At 36.0% G+C, this 18,970-nt stretch overlaps 4 protein-coding genes across 5 annotated transcripts; all 4 read left to right on the top strand.

Annotated features, from left to right (window-relative positions):
• Nucleotides 1–555: 555 nt before the first annotated feature.
• Nucleotides 556–3,346, top strand: LOC110416290 (uncharacterized). The gene is made up of 2 exons (XM_021428242.2): nt 556–1,617; nt 2,587–3,346. Exons 1-2 carry the CDS (start codon nt 680–682, stop codon nt 2,645–2,647), a joined length of 999 nt encoding a protein of 332 aa, XP_021283917.1. The 5' UTR covers nt 556–679; the 3' UTR covers nt 2,648–3,346.
• A 247-nt stretch (nt 3,347–3,593) lies between these two features.
• On the top strand, nt 3,594–6,551 carry LOC110416288 (Tetratricopeptide repeat (TPR)-like superfamily protein). The gene has a single exon (XM_021428240.2). The coding sequence runs from the start codon at nt 3,724–3,726 to the stop codon at nt 5,854–5,856; it is 2,133 nt and encodes a 710-aa protein (XP_021283915.1). The 5' UTR covers nt 3,594–3,723; the 3' UTR covers nt 5,857–6,551.
• Nucleotides 6,552–6,644: 93 nt separating this feature from the next.
• On the top strand, nt 6,645–9,687 carry LOC110416289 (Pentatricopeptide repeat (PPR) superfamily protein). The gene is made up of 2 exons (XM_021428241.2): nt 6,645–9,071; nt 9,333–9,687. The coding sequence occupies exon 1, from the start codon at nt 6,912–6,914 to the stop codon at nt 8,937–8,939; it is 2,028 nt and encodes a 675-aa protein (XP_021283916.1). The 5' UTR covers nt 6,645–6,911; the 3' UTR covers nt 8,940–9,071; nt 9,333–9,687.
• Nucleotides 9,688–10,139: 452 nt separating this feature from the next.
• Nucleotides 10,140–12,976, top strand: LOC110416919 (Tetratricopeptide repeat (TPR)-like superfamily protein). Of its 2 annotated transcripts, XM_089783652.1 has the most exons (2): nt 10,330–10,456; nt 10,782–12,976. In XM_089783652.1, the coding sequence occupies exon 2, from the start codon at nt 10,807–10,809 to the stop codon at nt 12,232–12,234; it is 1,428 nt and encodes a 475-aa protein (XP_089639778.1). In that variant the 5' UTR covers nt 10,330–10,456; nt 10,782–10,806; the 3' UTR covers nt 12,235–12,976. The 2 variants fall into 2 exon arrangements, with proteins under 2 accessions (XP_021284736.1, XP_089639778.1); XM_021429061.1 differs by having other exon boundaries at nt 10,140–12,976.
• The last annotated feature ends 5,994 nt before the right edge of the window (nt 12,977–18,970 follow it).

Raw genomic sequence — 18,970 nt, 5'->3', positions numbered from 1 at the left:
CTTCCATTTCTGATTAAAGAAACCAATTAAATCACCAAATTGGTGACAAACACCACCAATCACTGAAAAACAGGAGTGGGTCGAGGCTTAACCAAACAAAATGATTACCCAAAGGCCCAGGAAATGAAGAACAAAAACTTAATAGATTCTCGGTTATGATTATGTCAATATTCTTTTTTATGTAAAATTCTTGTTTACATGTATCTTTCTAATTGTAAAATTAGTAAATTTTCATTCAGAATTCAACTGGTTTAAATAGAAAATATAATACGTCTATACTTTGTCTTTTATCAATGTTCTCCATCACCAAATTAAACAAATCAAAGGGTGGTGGCTTTCTTTATTTAATTATGAGATGGATAATATCACCAAAATATAATTTATTAAGTGTCAAAGATTATATATTTACCTGACGGTGAACCTGTTAGATACGTTGTCCAGATAGAGCTGGAAGTCAAAGCATGAAAACAAGAAGTGGGGGACAAGAGGGGTGTTTTTAAATCCAGATAAAAAGAAAACAAAGGCAAAATCTCCTCAAAAGACAAACAAAAGAAAAATGGAAAGAAAAATGAGAAAGGGATGGCCCTCTAGAATTTCTTGACTTTCTGAGCCTGAACCCCCAACCCCCCAGGCCATTCCCTGAGCTATGCCCCTATTTAAAACTATTTGTTAAGAGATAATGACAAAGTGGCTAAAAGAGTTGGTGAAGATAATGCCTCTGCACCCACCTTCTCTTAAACAAGCCTCAGTCACTCCCCTGCCTTTGCCTTCCCCCCAATTTTCCTCCTCAAAAAACATGCTTGATCCTGGCGCAAAATTGCCCAGATCTCCAGTCACTTTGTCGGACCACATAGGAAGGAGATTGAGTGACAGTTATGATTCTAGAGTCCAGAATACAGCTCAAAACTATGTAAATTATAGGAGTTGCAACAGCATGGGGGGGAGGTTCCCTGCTGAAACTTCCGTGATGGAAGATGAGTCTGGGATATCCACTCCTCCTTTGTGGAGTACTAGTCCTTCCAGGAGTCCTCCGCATCGACAAAACATTAATTATCGATGCCTATCACCATCATCGAAAGCTCAAGCTATAGCTAGAGGCCAAAGGGAGCTTATGGAAATGGTTAGTAGAATGCCTGAGTCCTGTTATGAACTTTCCTTGAAAGATCTAGTGGAGCATCAGCCTGTGGTTGTTGAACCAAAAGAGGAGAGTTTTACTGAAGGGAGAGGTGTGATCAATGAAGATACATACATGAAAGAGAAGGAGATGAAGAAGAAGAAGCAGCAGAACAATCAGAAACCGCAAATTATTAGGAGTGGGAGCATAGATAATGGAGGGCTTCTTCTGAAAATGGTGTTTCCAGTTTCGTTGAGGTCTAAGAAAAAGAAGAAGATAAAGAATGATTCTGCTACAAATCACAATTCTAAAGTTTCTCCAAAGCCAGCAGTGTCAGATGCATCTGCTAAGAATGTAGATAAGGAGTGGTGGAAGAAGAGATCGGGGTCGAGTGAGAGTGAGAGTGGTAGATCGACTATAAATAGTGGAAGCACCAAAAGCAGCCGCAGTAGCAGCACCAGTAGCAGCAGCAGCTGCAGGAGCATTAGCAATAGCAGCAGCAGGTATGTTATAGCTGAAACGTTTTGGTGATCTTTGTGCTTCCATACCATTGGGTATTAGCCAAAGTTTTCAAATTAAACTTGGTGGATTTTAGGGGAAGATCTAGGAATCAATGTTTGGAGTAACGGAGGCCAAACAAAAGGAAAATGAAATTTGAGTGAAAAGATTAATGATTAAATTTCATTTCAATAATTAGTACTAAGCTCAATATGTTGTTTACCATAAAACTAGCAGGGAATTTGTTAAACTTTAGGGTGAAGATTCAATTATTTCATCAATTTAGAGAGAGGTTTACATTGGGATGCAGAGGACTCTGTTCTGTGGATGCTGAGATGCAGAGTCATTGGCCTTATTCGACTGATTACGTGTAGCAAGTAATATTAAATTTCTTGTTGAAAATTCTAGAATGGGTATATAGATGAAAATTTCATCTGCCGAAATTTTCCACCTCACGGCCTCCTATCATAGTCAAAGTAAAAAAGGGAAGCAAAGGGAGATAAAATCACATACAACAACGTACATTTTTTATTTTATTTCAAACAAGTCCGCGGCTTTTTCCTTTACTTTTACTTGACATATTCGTTTGCAACTAAAATAGTTTGCTTTGCAGCAAAGAACCCTTTTTTCTTGTATAACAATTAGGTAAAGGCAAGAGATTCAAATTTCGAACTAGACACCTCCATTTTGAAGGTGAGGTATTGCTACTGTCAGCAAATAATGCTTAAGCCAAAGAGTCAAAAGCTACTTAATTAACAATATTTGGCATATCAATTGGCACTGTTCTAGCTGCTGAGAAACTTGCTTCACCGGTTGAACAGCTTAGGTTACACTAAATTGTTAGTTACTTAGCTCAATGCAGGAATTTCAGCTACAACAACTACATAGATTACTGTATCTGAACATGAGATTGCAGCAAAGTTGAAATGGCCACTGTTTATCAGCTGTGTAACATTTTGTTGTGTGCAATGCAGGCATGGGAGGAGCGGTTGCTTGGCTTTCATCTCCTCTATGAGAAGGAAAGCATCGCGATAAAAGGGCAGCCTTGAGCCTTTAGCCTTGTTTGAAAATGGAGTGCAATGTGTAATTATCTTTCCAATAATGTCGATGGTTAGGGTACAGGGAATTGTCACAGCAGAGAGATGCAGCTAAGCCTGTGTATAATATTCAGAGATTCTAATTAAAGAGTGCTTTCTTTCTTTCTTTCTTTCTTTTTTTTCACTTATATTGAGAGATGGGTCATGATTTTGGTTTCCAAGATGCTGCAGCTGGGCTGAGGTTTGTTTGAAATGAGCACAAGTGATTCAACAGCAGTGCCAAGATGAACAAGCGGTCTGTGAATGAAATCTCTTAGCATAGCAATCAACATTTAAACTATAGTTCTATATATTCTTTGTGTGTGAGATTGAAAACTTTTCCCTTTTCTCTAATCATACTCAAGGGGACATCATGTTTCTCATTTCGACTGTAGACTGCACCTTGGTGTGTAGAGGAAATCTTCATGGGCATATGGGCTGAATATGGTGTTAGGGAAGTGTTCTGCTGACATATCTATGCGAAGCTTTTCTCAATTTTCTTTTGGTTCCAACTTCCAACAGCTTTGCAAAGTGGCCGATCAAACTTGTACTCTTATTCCAATTAGTGGAATCCGATACCTTATATTGATCCTACACTTTTTTGGAGGATACTCGCTGTACAAGAACTTGAATATAAAACTTGCACATTTAAATCTTATCTACGTTAGCGGTTGGTTTAAACATTAAGTTCATTCTTTTACTAACAATTTAATCTGTAAATGTATAGGGTTTTTTTTTATGAATAATTAAAATATGAACATAAATTAAAAAATTATTAGTAATGTACTTTTTTTTAATATATGCCTACATAGGTATACTATGATGTACAATTAAATAGGCCTCCTTTATGCTTTACCATGGAAAAAATAAAAGACCCCTAAACCATGGTCAAGAATCATCTAATAGGGTACCAAATCGAAACCAAATGTATAAATGGTTGAACATATGATTTTTGCTACCACGATACAAAAAAATAAAAAATAAAAAAAAGAGAAAAAAAAAACAAAAATCGAATCCTCTGTTTTTGGCATTTGCATGGCTGTGAATGCAGCCTCTATGCTCAACCGTCTCCTTCAATACAAAACCCATAAACCCCAAAACCAACCCAACAGCCTCAAATCCGTAACCCAATCAATCCTCACTCACCTCAAGTCTGGTCGTCTTCAAAAAGCCGTTTCTATCCTGTTTGCTTACCCTGAACCTTTCCCTCACTCTCTTTACGCCCGTCTTTTCCACCTTTGTTCCGCAAACGATGCTATCGTTGAAGCCCGAAAGCTTGAATCGCACTTAGTCACCTTCTGCCCTTTGCCTCCAGTGTTCCTCTTGAACCGCGCTATTGAAACCTATGGGAAATGCGGGTGTTTGGTTGACGCAAGGGAACTGTTTGATGAAATGCCTGAACGCGATGGGGGTTCCTGGAATACCATGATAACAGCGTATGCACGAAATGGGTTTCAAGAGAAGGCTTTGTGCTTGTTTTCGGAGATGAATAGGGAAGGAATTTTTCCAAATGAGATCACATTCGCTAGTGTTTTGGGCTCTTGCGGTGCTGTTTTAGAGCTTGTCCTTTCGAGGCAAATTCACGCAATGGTTGTGAAGTATGGTTACTCTAACAATGTTGTTTTGGGGAGTTCACTTGTTGATGTTTATGGGAAATGTGGAGTTATAAGTGATGCAAGGCGGATTTTTGATCAGATTGAGAATCCAAATGATGTTTCGTGGAATGTGATTGTTAGACGGTATCTTGAGATAGGGGATGGAAAAGAGGCAGTATCTATGTTTTTTAGGATGTTCCGAGAAGATTTTACACCTTTGAATTTTACATTCTCTAATGCTCTTGTTGCTTGTTCAAGCATGTCTGCACTTAAGGAAGGGATGCAAATTCATGGAGTTGTGTTTAAGATGAACTTTGAGAGGGATAAAGTTGTTTCCAGTTCACTTATTGGTATGTATGTGAAATGTGGGATATTAGAGAGTGCTCGTATGATATTTGACCAACTTGGTTCCAAGGATTTGATTTCTTGGACTGCAATTATGTCAGGGTATGCTATGAGTGGGAGAACTAGAGAGGCAAGGGAGCTCTTTAATATGATGCCTGAACGAAATGTAATCTCATGGAATGCAATGCTGGCAGGGTATACTCATTTGTTTCAATGGGAAGATGCCTTGAAATTTGTTTTTCTTATGCGCAGAATGACCAAAGAAATTGACCATGTGACTCTTGTGTTAATTTTAAATGTCTGTGCTGGCATTTCAGATGTTGAAATGGGGAAACAGGTTCATGGATTTATCTACCGACATGGGTTCTGTTCCAATATCTTTGTTGGTAATGCTCTTCTCGACATGTATGGCAAATGTGGGACCTTGAACAGTGCCAGAGTTTGGTTTTACCAAATGAGTCAGGAGAGAGATACGGTTTCTTGGAATGCTTTGTTGACTAGCTATGCTCGGCATCATCGGAGTGAGCAGGCTATGACATTTTTTAATGAGATGCAATGGGAGTCAAGACCATGCAAATTTACCTTTGGAACCCTACTGGCAGCTTGTGCAAATATGTTTGCACTTAATCATGGCAAACAAATCCATGGATTCATGGTTAGAAATGGTTATGAGCTGGATATGGTGATCCGAGGAGCTTTGGTCGACATGTATTGTAAATGTCGTTGCGTTTTATATGCTCTCACGATTTTCAAAGAGGCAGCTTCACGTGATGTGGTTCTTTGGAACACCATGATTTTTGGATGTTGTCATAACGGAAGGGGCAGAGAGGTACTTGAATTGGTTGGCTTGATGGAGGAGGAAGGTGTCAAACCAGACCATGTCACCTTTCAAGGTATTCTGCTTGCATGCATATGTGAGCATGAAGCTGAGCTGGGTAAGCAGTATTTCAATTCAATGAGCAATGACTATTGCATTATACCCCGGTTGGAGCACTATGAGTGTATGATTGAACTCTATAGCCAGTGTGGGTGCATGGAGGAGCTCGAGAAATTTATTAAGAGTTTGCCATTTGAGCCAACCGTTGCAATGTTGACTAGAGTCTTTGATGCATGCGAAAAGCATGGTGCTGTGAGGTTTGGAGAATGGGCTGCTGAACAACATAATCAATTGAATCCATCTACCCTACTAAGATTTGAACTCAAGGACAGAAGGAAAATGGGTAGGTAGGGAATTGTTGACAGATAGTAGTTGTGTTCTGCAGTTGCCTAGGCCATAGGCAACTAGAATGGGAACATAGTTCTCCAGAAATGCCCTCATATAAGAATGCCAAGGGTTATTACATCACGTGCGAGAACTCAACAATGTGAAGTGGCAAAACCTGAAGTCAGTTACTCATGTGACGACTGCTGTGAGGCAGTATATTCAGACTGCTTGGCAAGTCACAAATGGAAACAGAATGCATAATGCCATTTTTAGGAAAACTTGGAAGGAATGTAAGCATACATTGTGCTGTTACCTGAACATTAGAGCTCAAATCTACTTCAGAAGCTGAATTAAGAGCAACTACACATGCTGATTAATAAGAGATGCTCGGAGTGCATTCATGCACCTGGGACGAAAGTTAGAAAGTAAATGTTTCAGCAGAACTAATTCCTGCAGCATAAAGTTCAAGTTCGTTGCATGCTTCCTTGATCAGATGCTGCACTCCTCCAAACTTTTGAAATTTGAAGTCTGGCATCAAGTTTTCGAGAACCAAAGTTTGTAGGCTCCTCTGTGCGTTCTTCAATCCTTTAATAGCTCTGTATAGTCTTGTTATTCACGTAAATTGTAATATTCAATCTTCGCTGCAGAGGAGTGTAGAATCTTGAGGAATTTTTAACCCTCCGTAACATGGAAAACCAGACATTACTGTATATTCTTTAGGGTAATGTGTCACTTCCTATTAATAGCACTTTTCGTTTCTGGCAGAGCTCATGATAAGGGAAACGAAACTATTGAACTTCAATAGCATCGGTTTCTCAAAAAAGACCATCTCATATGTTATCCCAAAGAAACCTAACCGCTCCTTATAAATAGTTGTTTCCAGCTGACAGCCCTTCATAACCTGCCTATTCGGGTAGGTACTGACAGTTTCATTTTTGCCGCCATTTACATTCTCAAACTCAAAGGTGGAGTAAATATTTTTTACAGTTTAAAAGGACAATTTATAGTCTTTTTCTTTGTCTATTAACCATAACACATAAAATCATCTACCGAAAACCAAAGGGCTATCGCCCCTGACCATGGAACTTGATCTCCAAAATTATGCACGTATACTTCAATCTTGCAACACCCACCACTCCATTGTCCTAGGAAAACAGCTCCACTCCTTTTTCCTCAAAAAGGGTATCCTTAGTTCCACTATTACAATCGGAAACCGCCTCTTACAAATGTACTCGCGCTGCAGTACTATGACTGAGACTTGGAAATTGTTCGATGAAATGCCACACAGAAATTGTTTTTCTTGGAACACAGTAATTGAAGGGTACATGAAATCAGGAAACAAAGAGAAATCATTGGAGTTGTTCAAGTTGATGCCGCATAAGAATGATTTCTCCTGGAACTTGGTCATTTCAGGGTTGGCCAAAGCAGGTGAGTTAGAAGTTGCAAGGGGTTTGTTTGATGACATGCCTAGGAAAAATGGGGTTGCTTGGAATTCAATGATTCATGGTTACGCGCGTCATGGGAATGCAAGAAAGGCTGTTGAGCTGTTTAAAGACTTGGGATCTTTGGGTGACTCATTCGTGTTGGCAACTATTATTGGGGCATGCGTTGATTTGGGAGCTATTGAATATGGGAAGCAGATTCATGCACATATGGTGGTTGAGGGACTAGAATTTGATCCAGTGTTATGGAGTGCTCTGATAAATTTATATGGAAAATGTGGTGATTTGGATAGTGCGAGTTGTGTTTTGAATTGGATGAAAGAACCTGATGATTTCTCTTTGTCGGCATTGATTTCAGGTTATGCAAGTTGTGGCAGAATGACTGATGCAATAAGATTATTTGATAAAATAAGTGATCCGTGTGTCGTTTTGTGGAATTCTTTAATTTCTGGACATGCTTTGAATAATGAGGAAATTGAGGCATTAGCTCTTTTTAATAAGATGCGGGAGAAGGGAGTTCAGGAAGACTTTTCTTCAATTGCAGTTGTTTTGAGTGCCTGCAGTAGTTTATGTATCTCTGAACATGTCAAGCAAATGCATGGCCATGCTCATAAAATTGGAGTAATCCGTGATGTTATCATTGCCAGCACTCTGATTGATGCCTACTCCAAGTGTGGAAGGCCTAATGATGCTTGCAAATTTTTTAGTGAGCTCCAAGCCTATGATACAGTCTTGCTTAACTGTATGATCACTGTGTATTCCAGTTGTGGAAGAATTGAAGATGCAAAGCATCTATTCAAGACGATGCCAACTAAAAGCCTGATATCATGGAATTCAATGATAGTCGGTCTGAGTCAAAATGGTTGTCCAATTGAGGCATTAGATATATTTTGTAAGATGAATGAACTAGACCTGAGGATGGACAAGTTTAGTTTGGCTAGTGTCATTAGTGCCTGTGCTAGTATCTCATGTATTGAACTTGGCGAACAAGTTTATGCTAAAGCTACTCTCATTGGACTTGAATCTGATCAGATAATATCTACTTCCCTTGTTGATTTCTACTGCAAGTGTGGTTTAGTTGAATATGGGCAAAAAATATTTGACACAATGACAAAATCAGATGAAATCTCTTGGAATTCCATGCTGATGGGTTATGCTACTAATGGTCATGGATTTGAAGCACTATTGTTGTTTAATGAAATGAGAAATGCTGGTGTAAGGCCAACTGACATAACATTTACAGGGGTTCTGTCTGCCTGTGATCATTGTGGACTTCTAGAGGAGGGACGAAAGTGGTTCAACTCAATGAAATGGGACTATCATATTGATCCTGGGATAGAGCACTACTCTTGCATGGTTGATCTCTATGCCCGTGCTGGTTGCCTTGAGGAAGCAATGAATCTTATAGAACAAATGCCTTTTAAGGAAGATGTAAGCCTGTGGTCATCAGTTTTGAGAGGCTGTGTTGCTCATGGAGATAAAAGTCTTGGAAAGAAGGTGGCAGAGCGGATTATTGAGCTTGATCCTGAAAACTCCGGTGCTTATGTACAACTATCAAGCTTATTCGCAACCTCAGGTGAATGGGAAACATCAGCTGCAGTTAGAAGTATAATGAGAGAAAAGCAAATAAAAAAGAATCCTGGTTGCAGTTGGGCTGAGAGTTGAACAAGCATTTTTGAGGTGGCCGAAGAGTTGTCAGAAAAACAAAAACCGATATGCCTCTCCAAAATGAGATGTATTATTCTTGATCAGCTTGCACTAATTGACCCTTTAAATGTCAATCGTGCACAGCTACTGGTAAGCAGAAAGAAATCATTTTATTCCTTGCGAGACATAGTTTGATACCGCATGCTTTACACATAAAACAATACCGGTTGCACCATTGTTGTGCTGGGCTACCTTGTTTCACCTGCTTCACTCACCAAGCTCAGTGGAGAGATTTTGGTCTTTTGTGGGATATTGTATTTGGCAATTGCTTGTGGTACTGTGTTTTTCACAGGTCGCTTTAGATTTGAGGAAATTAATTAATCGCAATGCGATTGTTCTGCTGCTTTATAGAGATCCCAGCCTCTAATACTCTGCATCGTGAGATGATAAAAGAAGGGAAGAGAAACAAATATGTCCATAGCTGACGATAGGATGGAAATACGACGGAGTGTTACATTTGATTTGTCTCATTGGTGCCTGTCAGCAACGGAGGAGAGGGAATACAGCTAGCACAAATATTGAGGCGGCACGCGCCGATGATGAAGTCACACCTACTTATTTCTGCCATGTGGCAAAATTTATTGTAACGCAAAAAAAGGAAAGAAAACATAAAAATTGTACAAATATTTTAATTTAGATGAAGTTCAATAATGTATTAATTGATTGCCTCTCTTTCACATTTTTTTATTCAATTAATTACTGAATATATTTGGATCCATCTAAACTTTCTAACCTTTTATTTTCCGCATATTTGTGTGTATATATTTAATTGTTTTTACTTTCTTAATTTGGGTTTAGGATGGATTCAAATACAAACTATAATACATGTTAAGTTTCGGGTAATTTAAATTATATTACATGGAATTATTTTAAAATCAAATCAAGTTGGATGAATCTATTTTATTATACTAAGGTAATATAATGGAGTTGGATTTTGGAGTGCAATTCCTTAAGTCAGATTGGCATCTTGCTACCTCTACTCTAATTTTCTTTCTTAATTCTTGCATGAATGCCTCTTGTTTTTCCCAGTTCAATTTTACCGACCGGAACAAGGTCATTATGCTCACGTGGCTTAACTGCTTTGGTCCTAACGTGGAGGGAAGACAAAGGCAACCGTTAAACTTCAAGCCATAGCAAATCCCTGTTGCTATAGATTTTAGTCCAAACACAATTCTCTGTTAAATTTGGGTTGAGCTAGAAGAGAGAAGAGTAACAATAAAAAGAGCCAATCCCAAAACCTTACCCCCCCTAAAAGGGAGGAATCAACGTCATATTCCTGCTTTGTATACAGAACAAAGAAACATTTGCTCCATGCATGCGCCCTTTTCTAAAACCTATATATGGGTCTCAAAAATTCTCTCTTTCTCATTACACCAACCTCATAAACCACTGTTTATCCTTAAAATCCATTAAATTTGCCCAAACAATCCATGCCCAGTTGATCAAATTTGGATTCGGTCGCATAACTTTTCTGGGTAATTGCTTTGTTAACCTTTACTTCAAAGTTGGCTCCTTTAACGATGCTTCCAAAGTTTTTGATGAGATAAATGACAAAAATATTATATCTTGGAATATTTTGTTGAATGGGTTGTTAAAGTTTGGTCATTTTAAGAAAGCATGTTTATTGTTCGATCAAATGCCTGCGAAAGATGTTGTAAGTTGGAACTCCATGATTTCGGGTTCTGGGTGGTTGGGGTTTTGGGGTTATGGTTTGCAAGTGTTTAAGGAAATGCAAAAGTTCGGTGTTAGACCCAGTAAGTTTACATTTTCAATTCTGACAACATTTGTGTCGTGTGCCAGTCAGGGGAAGGAAATTCATAGTAACATGATTACAAGTGGTGTTGGTTTGAGCAATTTGGTGATTGGAAATTCGTTAATTGATATGTATGGGAAGCTTGGCTTGGTAGATTATGCTTTTGGTGTGTTTTTTAGCATGGAAGAGGTGGATGTTGTGTCTTGGAATTCATTGATTTCGGGTTGTTGTAACTCAGGTTATGAAGTCATGGCATTGAAACAGTTTGATCAGATGAGATTTGCTGGTTATTCACCTGATGAGTTTACAATTTCAAATGTGATTTCTGTTTGTACTAATTTGAGAAATTTGGATAAGGGTAGGCAAATCTTTGCTCTCTGTGTCAAAGTGGGATTCGTCTTGAATTCCATTGTTTCAAGTGCCACTATTGACCTTTTTTCAAAATGCAACATATTAGAGGATTCTGTTAAGCTTTTTGAAGAAGTAGAACGTTGGGATTCTGTGCTTTGCAGTTCTATGATCTCAAGCTATGCAAGGCATGGCTTGCAGGATGATGCTTTGCTACTTTTTGTGCTCTCCTTGAGGGAGGATTGCAGGCCTACAGAGTTCTCAGTCAGTATTGTTCTGAGCTGTATAGCCTTTATTTCTGCAGAGCAAGGACATCAAGTCCATTCTTTGGTGATAAAATCAGGTTTTGAGTCAGAATCAATTGTTGCCTGTTCACTTGTGGATATGTATGCTAAAATTGGATTAATTGACCCAGCAATGCAGATTTTCTCCGAAATGCATGTAAAGGATATAATATCTTGGAACACATTAATCACGGGTTTAGCTCACAATGGCAGAGCTGTTGAGACCTTGGAAATATATAAGGAACTACTCAGAGAAGGTCCAGCACCAGATCGAATAACTCTTGCTGGAGTTCTATTAGCTTGCAGATATGGTGCTTTTGTAGATATAGGAATGAGTATATTTTCATCAATGGAGGAAAATTTTGGAGTTATACCTTGTGATGAGCATTATGCCTGCATTGTGGAGTTGCTCTGTCATGCTGGTAAAGTCAAAGAAGCATGTGATATTTTAGAAGCAATGCCTTTTCATCCTAGTTATTTAGTTTGGGAATCAATAGTTCTTGCTACTGCAACTTATGCCAACCCGAATCTTACTGAAAGTATGGCAGCAAAGATGATAGAGCTGGAACCACAGTCATCTTTACCTTATTTGGTGTTGAATCGTGCGTATGAGATGAGGGGTAGATGGGAGGGAATGATTCGAGTCAGGAAGGCCATGAAGTCAAGGTTGAAGAAGATTGTCGGATGCAGTTGGATTGGAATAAAAAACCATGTATATATGTTCCAGGCAGATCAGTTACATCATGATGGAGGAAGAGATATATATTTGATATTGAGATTATTGACTTGGGACTTGGAAGAAAAATGCTGTATTCACTTACAGCATGGGATAGAGGGTACTGAGTGGAATAAGAGTGAAACAAACTAGAAAATTAAAGAATTCAGGCTCTGATTTGTTGATGTCTTCAGAGTTCTTTACATATGTTATAGCCAGCATACATAGAATTAACAGGTTAAAGAAGATCACTATGTATGGATATGGTTTTGCATATATTTTTCTTGAACCCAATATGCGAACGAAGGTCATCTCGATATTTTCAACAAGCTTGATATTTGTAACTTTAAGGATTGACCCGGCTTTGCCAAGTTTGTCCAGGTATTTATACAAATTAATTTGATTAGCAAATTGAAAGTTTCAATTCTGCTTTTGATTATTTGTAGAAGGTGATGAAATTAAGAAATGGATTCTAACCCACTTACATGAACACTAATTATCAATTTGCTCTGGTGAAGAAGTAACATAGCATCTGCTGCTGCACTGAGCAAAGGTGATGCTGTTCTGGCCCAGCTAAAGGAAAATGCATAAGAATGTATTAATGGTTGTATTCTCCAAGTATTTGTATAGGTTCATGGAATATCATGATATTATCTAATAACGTGTTTGCCCTGCCAGCACCAGGAACCTGTACAACTATTAAGGTGTGATTTTATAGTGTTAGAATTTGCCAATTAAAGCTCTGGAATGGCGATGCCGGATCATTAAAGGTCAAGCAAGGTTGGTCAACCAGAAATTGCTCTGAAAAAATGTACCACCAATCACTGTATTTTGGCATCTGAAGACACGCTAGTGGGGTTCTTACCCTCTAATGAAGCAAGTTGTAGTATTCTGTTGTCTTAATACCCATATGAAACTTTTGAACCAAAAATGATTCGCACACGAAGTTATTTGAAAGAAGTAATAAAAATGGTGCTACTGTATCGGCCAACTCCCTCAGCCCCATCAAAACTGTTCTGAGAAGCCCTAATTCGGTGATTGTAATTGATTTGAAATAGTGCAAATGATTTAAATTTGGATTTAATTTAATGCACTGAAAGCTCGCCAAATGTAACTTTACAAGAGTTTAATAATAAATATTAAAGTTTTTAAAAATAGATATGAGATAAAACAAAATATTAATATTTTTATTTAAAAATACATAAATTGTTGTGAAATATATCATGAAAAACATCTATGAGAAAAAAGTATTAATAAAGTAAGAGATTTTATTTAAGAGTAGGTTTTTACCAATGATTAAACTCTATCTAGATAGAATTTATAAGATAGAAAATAATGTTAAGTGATTTGATTTGGATGGATTAAATTCAAATTTTAATCCAATATAATCTACATCCAAATGAGGTATACATAATCAAATTTAAGAGTTCAAATCAAATTATACTCTTATATATGGCTTGTTGGGCTACTTGATTTGTCTCGACTATTGGGCATAGATTGAACTATGGGGTAGTGACATAATGGACATTCACACAAATATTTATAACACTTCTCCTTGGATGTTTATTTTATAAAAAATATGTCTCATTAAAATCTTATTAGGAAAAAACCTTTTGAAAAAAAAAATCTAAGTGAAAGACAAAATGTACATAATTCTTTTCAAGAATCTATTTTTGCAATACCACTTCATTAAAAACCTTAATAAAAAAAACCTAGTGGGAAAAAGCTTGATGAAAAAACAAATACTCTGTGTATTTTACATTCTCTGATGACTATATTATGTAAGATCTTTAAAAAAGACATATTCCAATATTTTATACCAATATTTTAAATGTTACAATAACAATGATTTTAGTGAATAAATCTATTAGATTATCACTTGAAAGATTTTGTTGAGTACTAATATCTTATTTTTCTCGAAAATCATGAGTGAAAAAGAACTTTGACAAAGTATATTTTGTTCTATCACCTTTAATAAATTATTCTTTTAATTGAGCTACACAAGAGGTATTATTCTTATATAATGTTGTTGGAATTTTCTTCTTGGTTGACTCACATGTTTCTCGAATATGTTGAGTTATAAATTTTAACTAGATACTTTTACGACTTACCTCATAAATTGTTAAAATTTCTACACAGTTAGAAGTAGTAGCAATAATAGTTTGTTTTACAGAAGGTCATGAAATAGTTATACCTTCGTATGTGAGTAAGTAACTTATTTGGGATCAAGTTTTGTATGAATTAGATAAATATTCTGCATTTGCATAACCAATTAAGCTTAATTTTAAATATATTTGAGTAATATAAACCAATGTTCATTGTTCTTAAGAGGTATCAAAGTATATGTTTAATTTCATTCCAATGTCTTCGAGTTGGAAAAGAATTATATTTTACTAATAAATTTACAACAAATGATATATTAATTCATGTATTGCAAGCAACATACATTAGTGCTCTGATTGTACTAAGATGTGACACTTTAGGATTAAGAAATTTTTCATCATTCTCACGAGGTTGAAAAGGATCTTTTTTCACATCTAATGACCGTACAACCATTAGTAAATTCAATGGATGTGCGTTATATAGAATCGTTTTAACACTTTTGCTATATAATTTGATTGATTAAAAAAAATTCCATTTGCTAAGTGCTCAATTTGAAGATCCAAACCAAACTTTACTTTTCTAAAGTCTTTCATCTCAAATTTTTTTCATTAAGCAACCTACGACTTTTAATAACTCTTTTGGAGTTCCAATAATATTCAAGTCATCTACATAAATAGTAATTATAATAAATTCAAATCCAAATCTATTGATAAACACACATAAGCATGTAGGATAATATTTATATCCTTTTTTCAACCAATATTTACTAAAGCAATTATACTACATGCATCCGGATTGCTTTAATCCATAAAAAGATTTATTTAATTTAATCAAATAAATTTTCCTAGAATTGTGTACTCTAGGCAACTTAAATTCTTCAAGGGTTTTCATATAGATATTGTTATGGAAATTGCCCAAGAAACAACAAAGATAAAACCCAGAGAAATTAAGCAAACAGATAAACACAAGAATTTACGTGGTTCGGCCTCTTGCCTACATCCACGGAGTGAAACTATGTTTATATTATTGAAAAATTAAAGTACAATAAATTGACCTCTATGGCTCCCCAAACCAACCCAAGATCCCTTGTACACTCTTTTCCAATAACCTCCCAAGAACACTCACCCAAACCACTCTAGCTCCACCTAGAGCAAAAGACAGAGTTACAAAGTATCCATTCTCTAAGACTTTCAAAGCACTACTTGCAATTCTAAAGCCTAAAGATTCACTTTTATAGTATAAAAGTTCAAAGTAGAATGTGATTAGGACTTTATGTGGAATAAGAAGTTTAAAATTATACAACTACTTACTGTTGTACATAAACCAAAATTCTAATCAAATAAGATATAGAATTCTAATCAACCTAAAACTTAACAAATCTCCACCTTTGACTTGAATTCAAACTCCTTAAACTTCTTCCACCAGTCGCACTCAATTGCAACTTCTTAACTCCACCTACTTTCCAACACTTTGAATCACTCTCCAAGCACAAAACTTTTCAAAACATTAGCCTTTATAATTACCACGACTACACATACCGAATCAAGCATGGTCCAACGCTCGATTCTACAAAACGACCAATGCACCTGTGTAGCCATCAAGTCAATGGCACTAATTGGCTTCAAAAAGGGACCTCGACGACCTTTCCAATTCACCACTAGCAAGATTTTTCGTCCTTTCACCTTCGTTTACATCATGGGAACCTTTCATCATCTCCTCGACAAATGAAATCTCACTTTGGTAGCTACCATCTCCTATGCACTGTTCCCATCCCTTCGAGGCCTCACATTCAAGACGATATAAGTCATTATATAGATTCCCCCTCATCAGGACCATGTCACCTTGTGTGACTTTTACCATTCTATCACAAGCAGAATATCCATACCCTTTAGAGTCTAACAGGCTTAATGATATTAGATTCTTACGCATCTCTGAGACATAGGCCACACCACCCAAAGAGCGCTCAACGCCATCAAACATTTTGATTTTTACTATTCTAAGACCCATGACTTTCACTATTGATTTATTACCAATAGTCAAATTCCCAGCCACCCCTTCTTGAAGTAAATCAAAATAGTCCTTTTGATAACATATGTGAGTGGCAGAAGCAGAATCTAAATATCAATTAGAATTTGCATCCATATTTTTTGAGATTGTAAAGACATCACAATCATCACCTTCAGCAACAAAAGCACACTCACTTTTGTTCTCGTTACTTTCATCCCCTTTTGTAGGACAATCCCTTTTAATATGTCCATACCCTTTGCATCGAAAGCACTGAACATTGTTGGATCTAGACTTGCCACCCTTAGATCCCTTATCAGTTGACTTCCTCCTACGAACCTCAGTTACCAATGCCAAGCCACTTGGATCTCTATCCCCTTCCTTACTTTTCTTTCAGGCATCACGAGACATTAATGTTGTTTGTGCTTATTTTAACGTTATTGTATCCATCCCACATATCAGAGATTTTACAAATGCCTCATAGGAGTCTGAAAGCGAAACTAGGAACAACAATGCCTTTTCCTCTTCCTCCACCTTCACATCAACTTTCTTCAACTGATCAATGATCCCGTCGAATTCATTCATATGCTTCATGAGGTCTCCATTCTCTTCCATCTTTAAGCGATACAACTTTCGCCTAAGTTGCAACTTGTTAGAAAGACTTTTCGTCAAATAAATTTTCTCTAACTTTGTCTACAACCTTGAAGCAGAATCCTCATCAATAACATGATTAAACACATTATCTCCAATGCAAAGCCGAATTTTACCGAACCCGAAGCTTTGATACCAGTTTGTTATGAAAACTGCCTAAGAAACTACAAAGATAAAACCCAGAGAAATGAAGCAAACAGAAAAATACAAGAATTTACGTGGTTTTGACTCTTGCCTACGTCCACAGAGTGAAACTATTCTTATATTATTGAGAAATTAAAGTACAATAAATTGACCTCTATGGCTCCCTAAACCAACCCAAGATCCCTTGTACACTCTTTCCCAATAACCTCCTAAGAACACTCACCCAAACCACTCTAACTCCACCTAGAGCAAAAAACAGAGTTACAAAGTGTCCCTTCTCTAAGACTCTCAAAGCACTGCTTGCAATTCTAAAGCCTAGAGATTCATTTTTATAGTATAAAAGTTCAAAGTAGAATGTGATTAGGACTCTATGTGGAATAAGAAGTTTAAAACTATACAACTGCTTAATGTTGTACATAAACCAAAATTCTAATCAAATAAGATATAGAATTCTAGTCAACCTAAAACTCAACAGATATCGATATTAAATGAGCCATATAAATAGGCTGTAGCTCTATTCATTAGACGCATTTTAATTTTCTCATGTATTGTCAAACTAATTAGATATAAAAATATAATTTCATTCACCACTAAAGAATATGTCTCTTTATAATCAATATTAGGTCTTTGGGTAAAACCTTGTGTGAGAAGTTGTGCTTCACAATCTTTTTTTTTTTCATTTCATTTTTACACAAATATACATTTAGATCCCACTAGTTTTATCTTATTTGTTGTATGGATTGCAGGTCCAAAAATTTCACATTTTACAAGTTCATTCAGTTTCACCTTTATTACGTTTTTTCACATTGGTCAATGATTTCTATATCTACATTTTTCAATAAATGTAGGTTCAAGATCTTTATTTTTTTTCATAATATTGAGCACTACATTATATGTAAAAATATCATCAGTATTTATTTCACTCTGGTTTCATCTTTTCCTATCATGATATAATTTATTGAGATCTTTTCATTTTCAATGATTTTAGATATTTGAATTTCTTCTGAAAATTTATTAATTATGTCAAATGTCTCTTCTTAAGTTTCTGTTCCCTTTTTCTAACCATCTTCTATATTTGTTTATTTTCTTTTTTGAGGAATTTATCTTTAGAACAGATTTATTTCCCACGCTTCTAGTGTGTTTTGTCTTATAGAGACATGAATTCTAATAAAAGCATTTGGAGCTAGTATATGATATTTACTTATTCTCTTTAGGTTAATTAATACGTCTAGTAATTGATTTGTTATATTTTACAAATGAATTATCTTTTCAACTTTAAGTTTACATTGATTTGTACGATGATCAAAACTGAATAATGATAATGCATTTCAAGAAAAGTTTTTTTCCAAATGCTTATTTTCTTCCTTTAATGTTGAAAAATCTGTTTTATCAAAATGATAATCAACAAACCTTGTTGTAAATAAATCTCTTGTTAATAGTTCTAGATACTTAATTATAGATGGAGATTTGTATTTAACATATATTCTTAACCTCCTTTAATGATGCATCTTTGTGCGTTCTAATGGAGCACTTGGAATAGATATCACACATCTAAAATTTCTTATATGAGAAATATTTTATTCCTAATCATAAACCAATTATATAATAAAAAATTTATGATAACTCATTAGTATAATGCGTACACGTGTTGCTACATGCAAAATGACATGCCCCCAAGTAGAAATGGGAAGTGTTTAATAAAAGATTCTACTGGACCATTTTGTGTATGAAATGAGCAACGGATTGTTCAACAGTTTTTCCAACTAATATGTAATATTCATTAAAAGGTTGAGATGTGAATTCACCAACATCATCAAGACATAGTCTTGATTACATAATCAGGAAAATGTACTCACAAACAAATGATTTGGGCAAGTAATCTTGCAAACCAAATTGCAAGATAATAATAACCACACATGTGACCATTTATTTTATGTATTGATTAAATTCATAAAATATATAAATGGTCTACATAGTGGATGTATGG

This window comes from Theobroma umbraticum, unplaced genomic scaffold, assembly GCF_002168275.2.
Source record: "Theobroma umbraticum cultivar Fairchild unplaced genomic scaffold, ASM216827v3 scaffold_51.0, whole genome shotgun sequence".
Classification (NCBI taxonomy): Eukaryota; Viridiplantae; Streptophyta; class Magnoliopsida; order Malvales; family Malvaceae; genus Theobroma; species Theobroma umbraticum.
The sequence above is the reverse complement of the archived record's forward strand: the minus strand, read 5'-3'. Positions and strand labels throughout refer to the sequence as shown.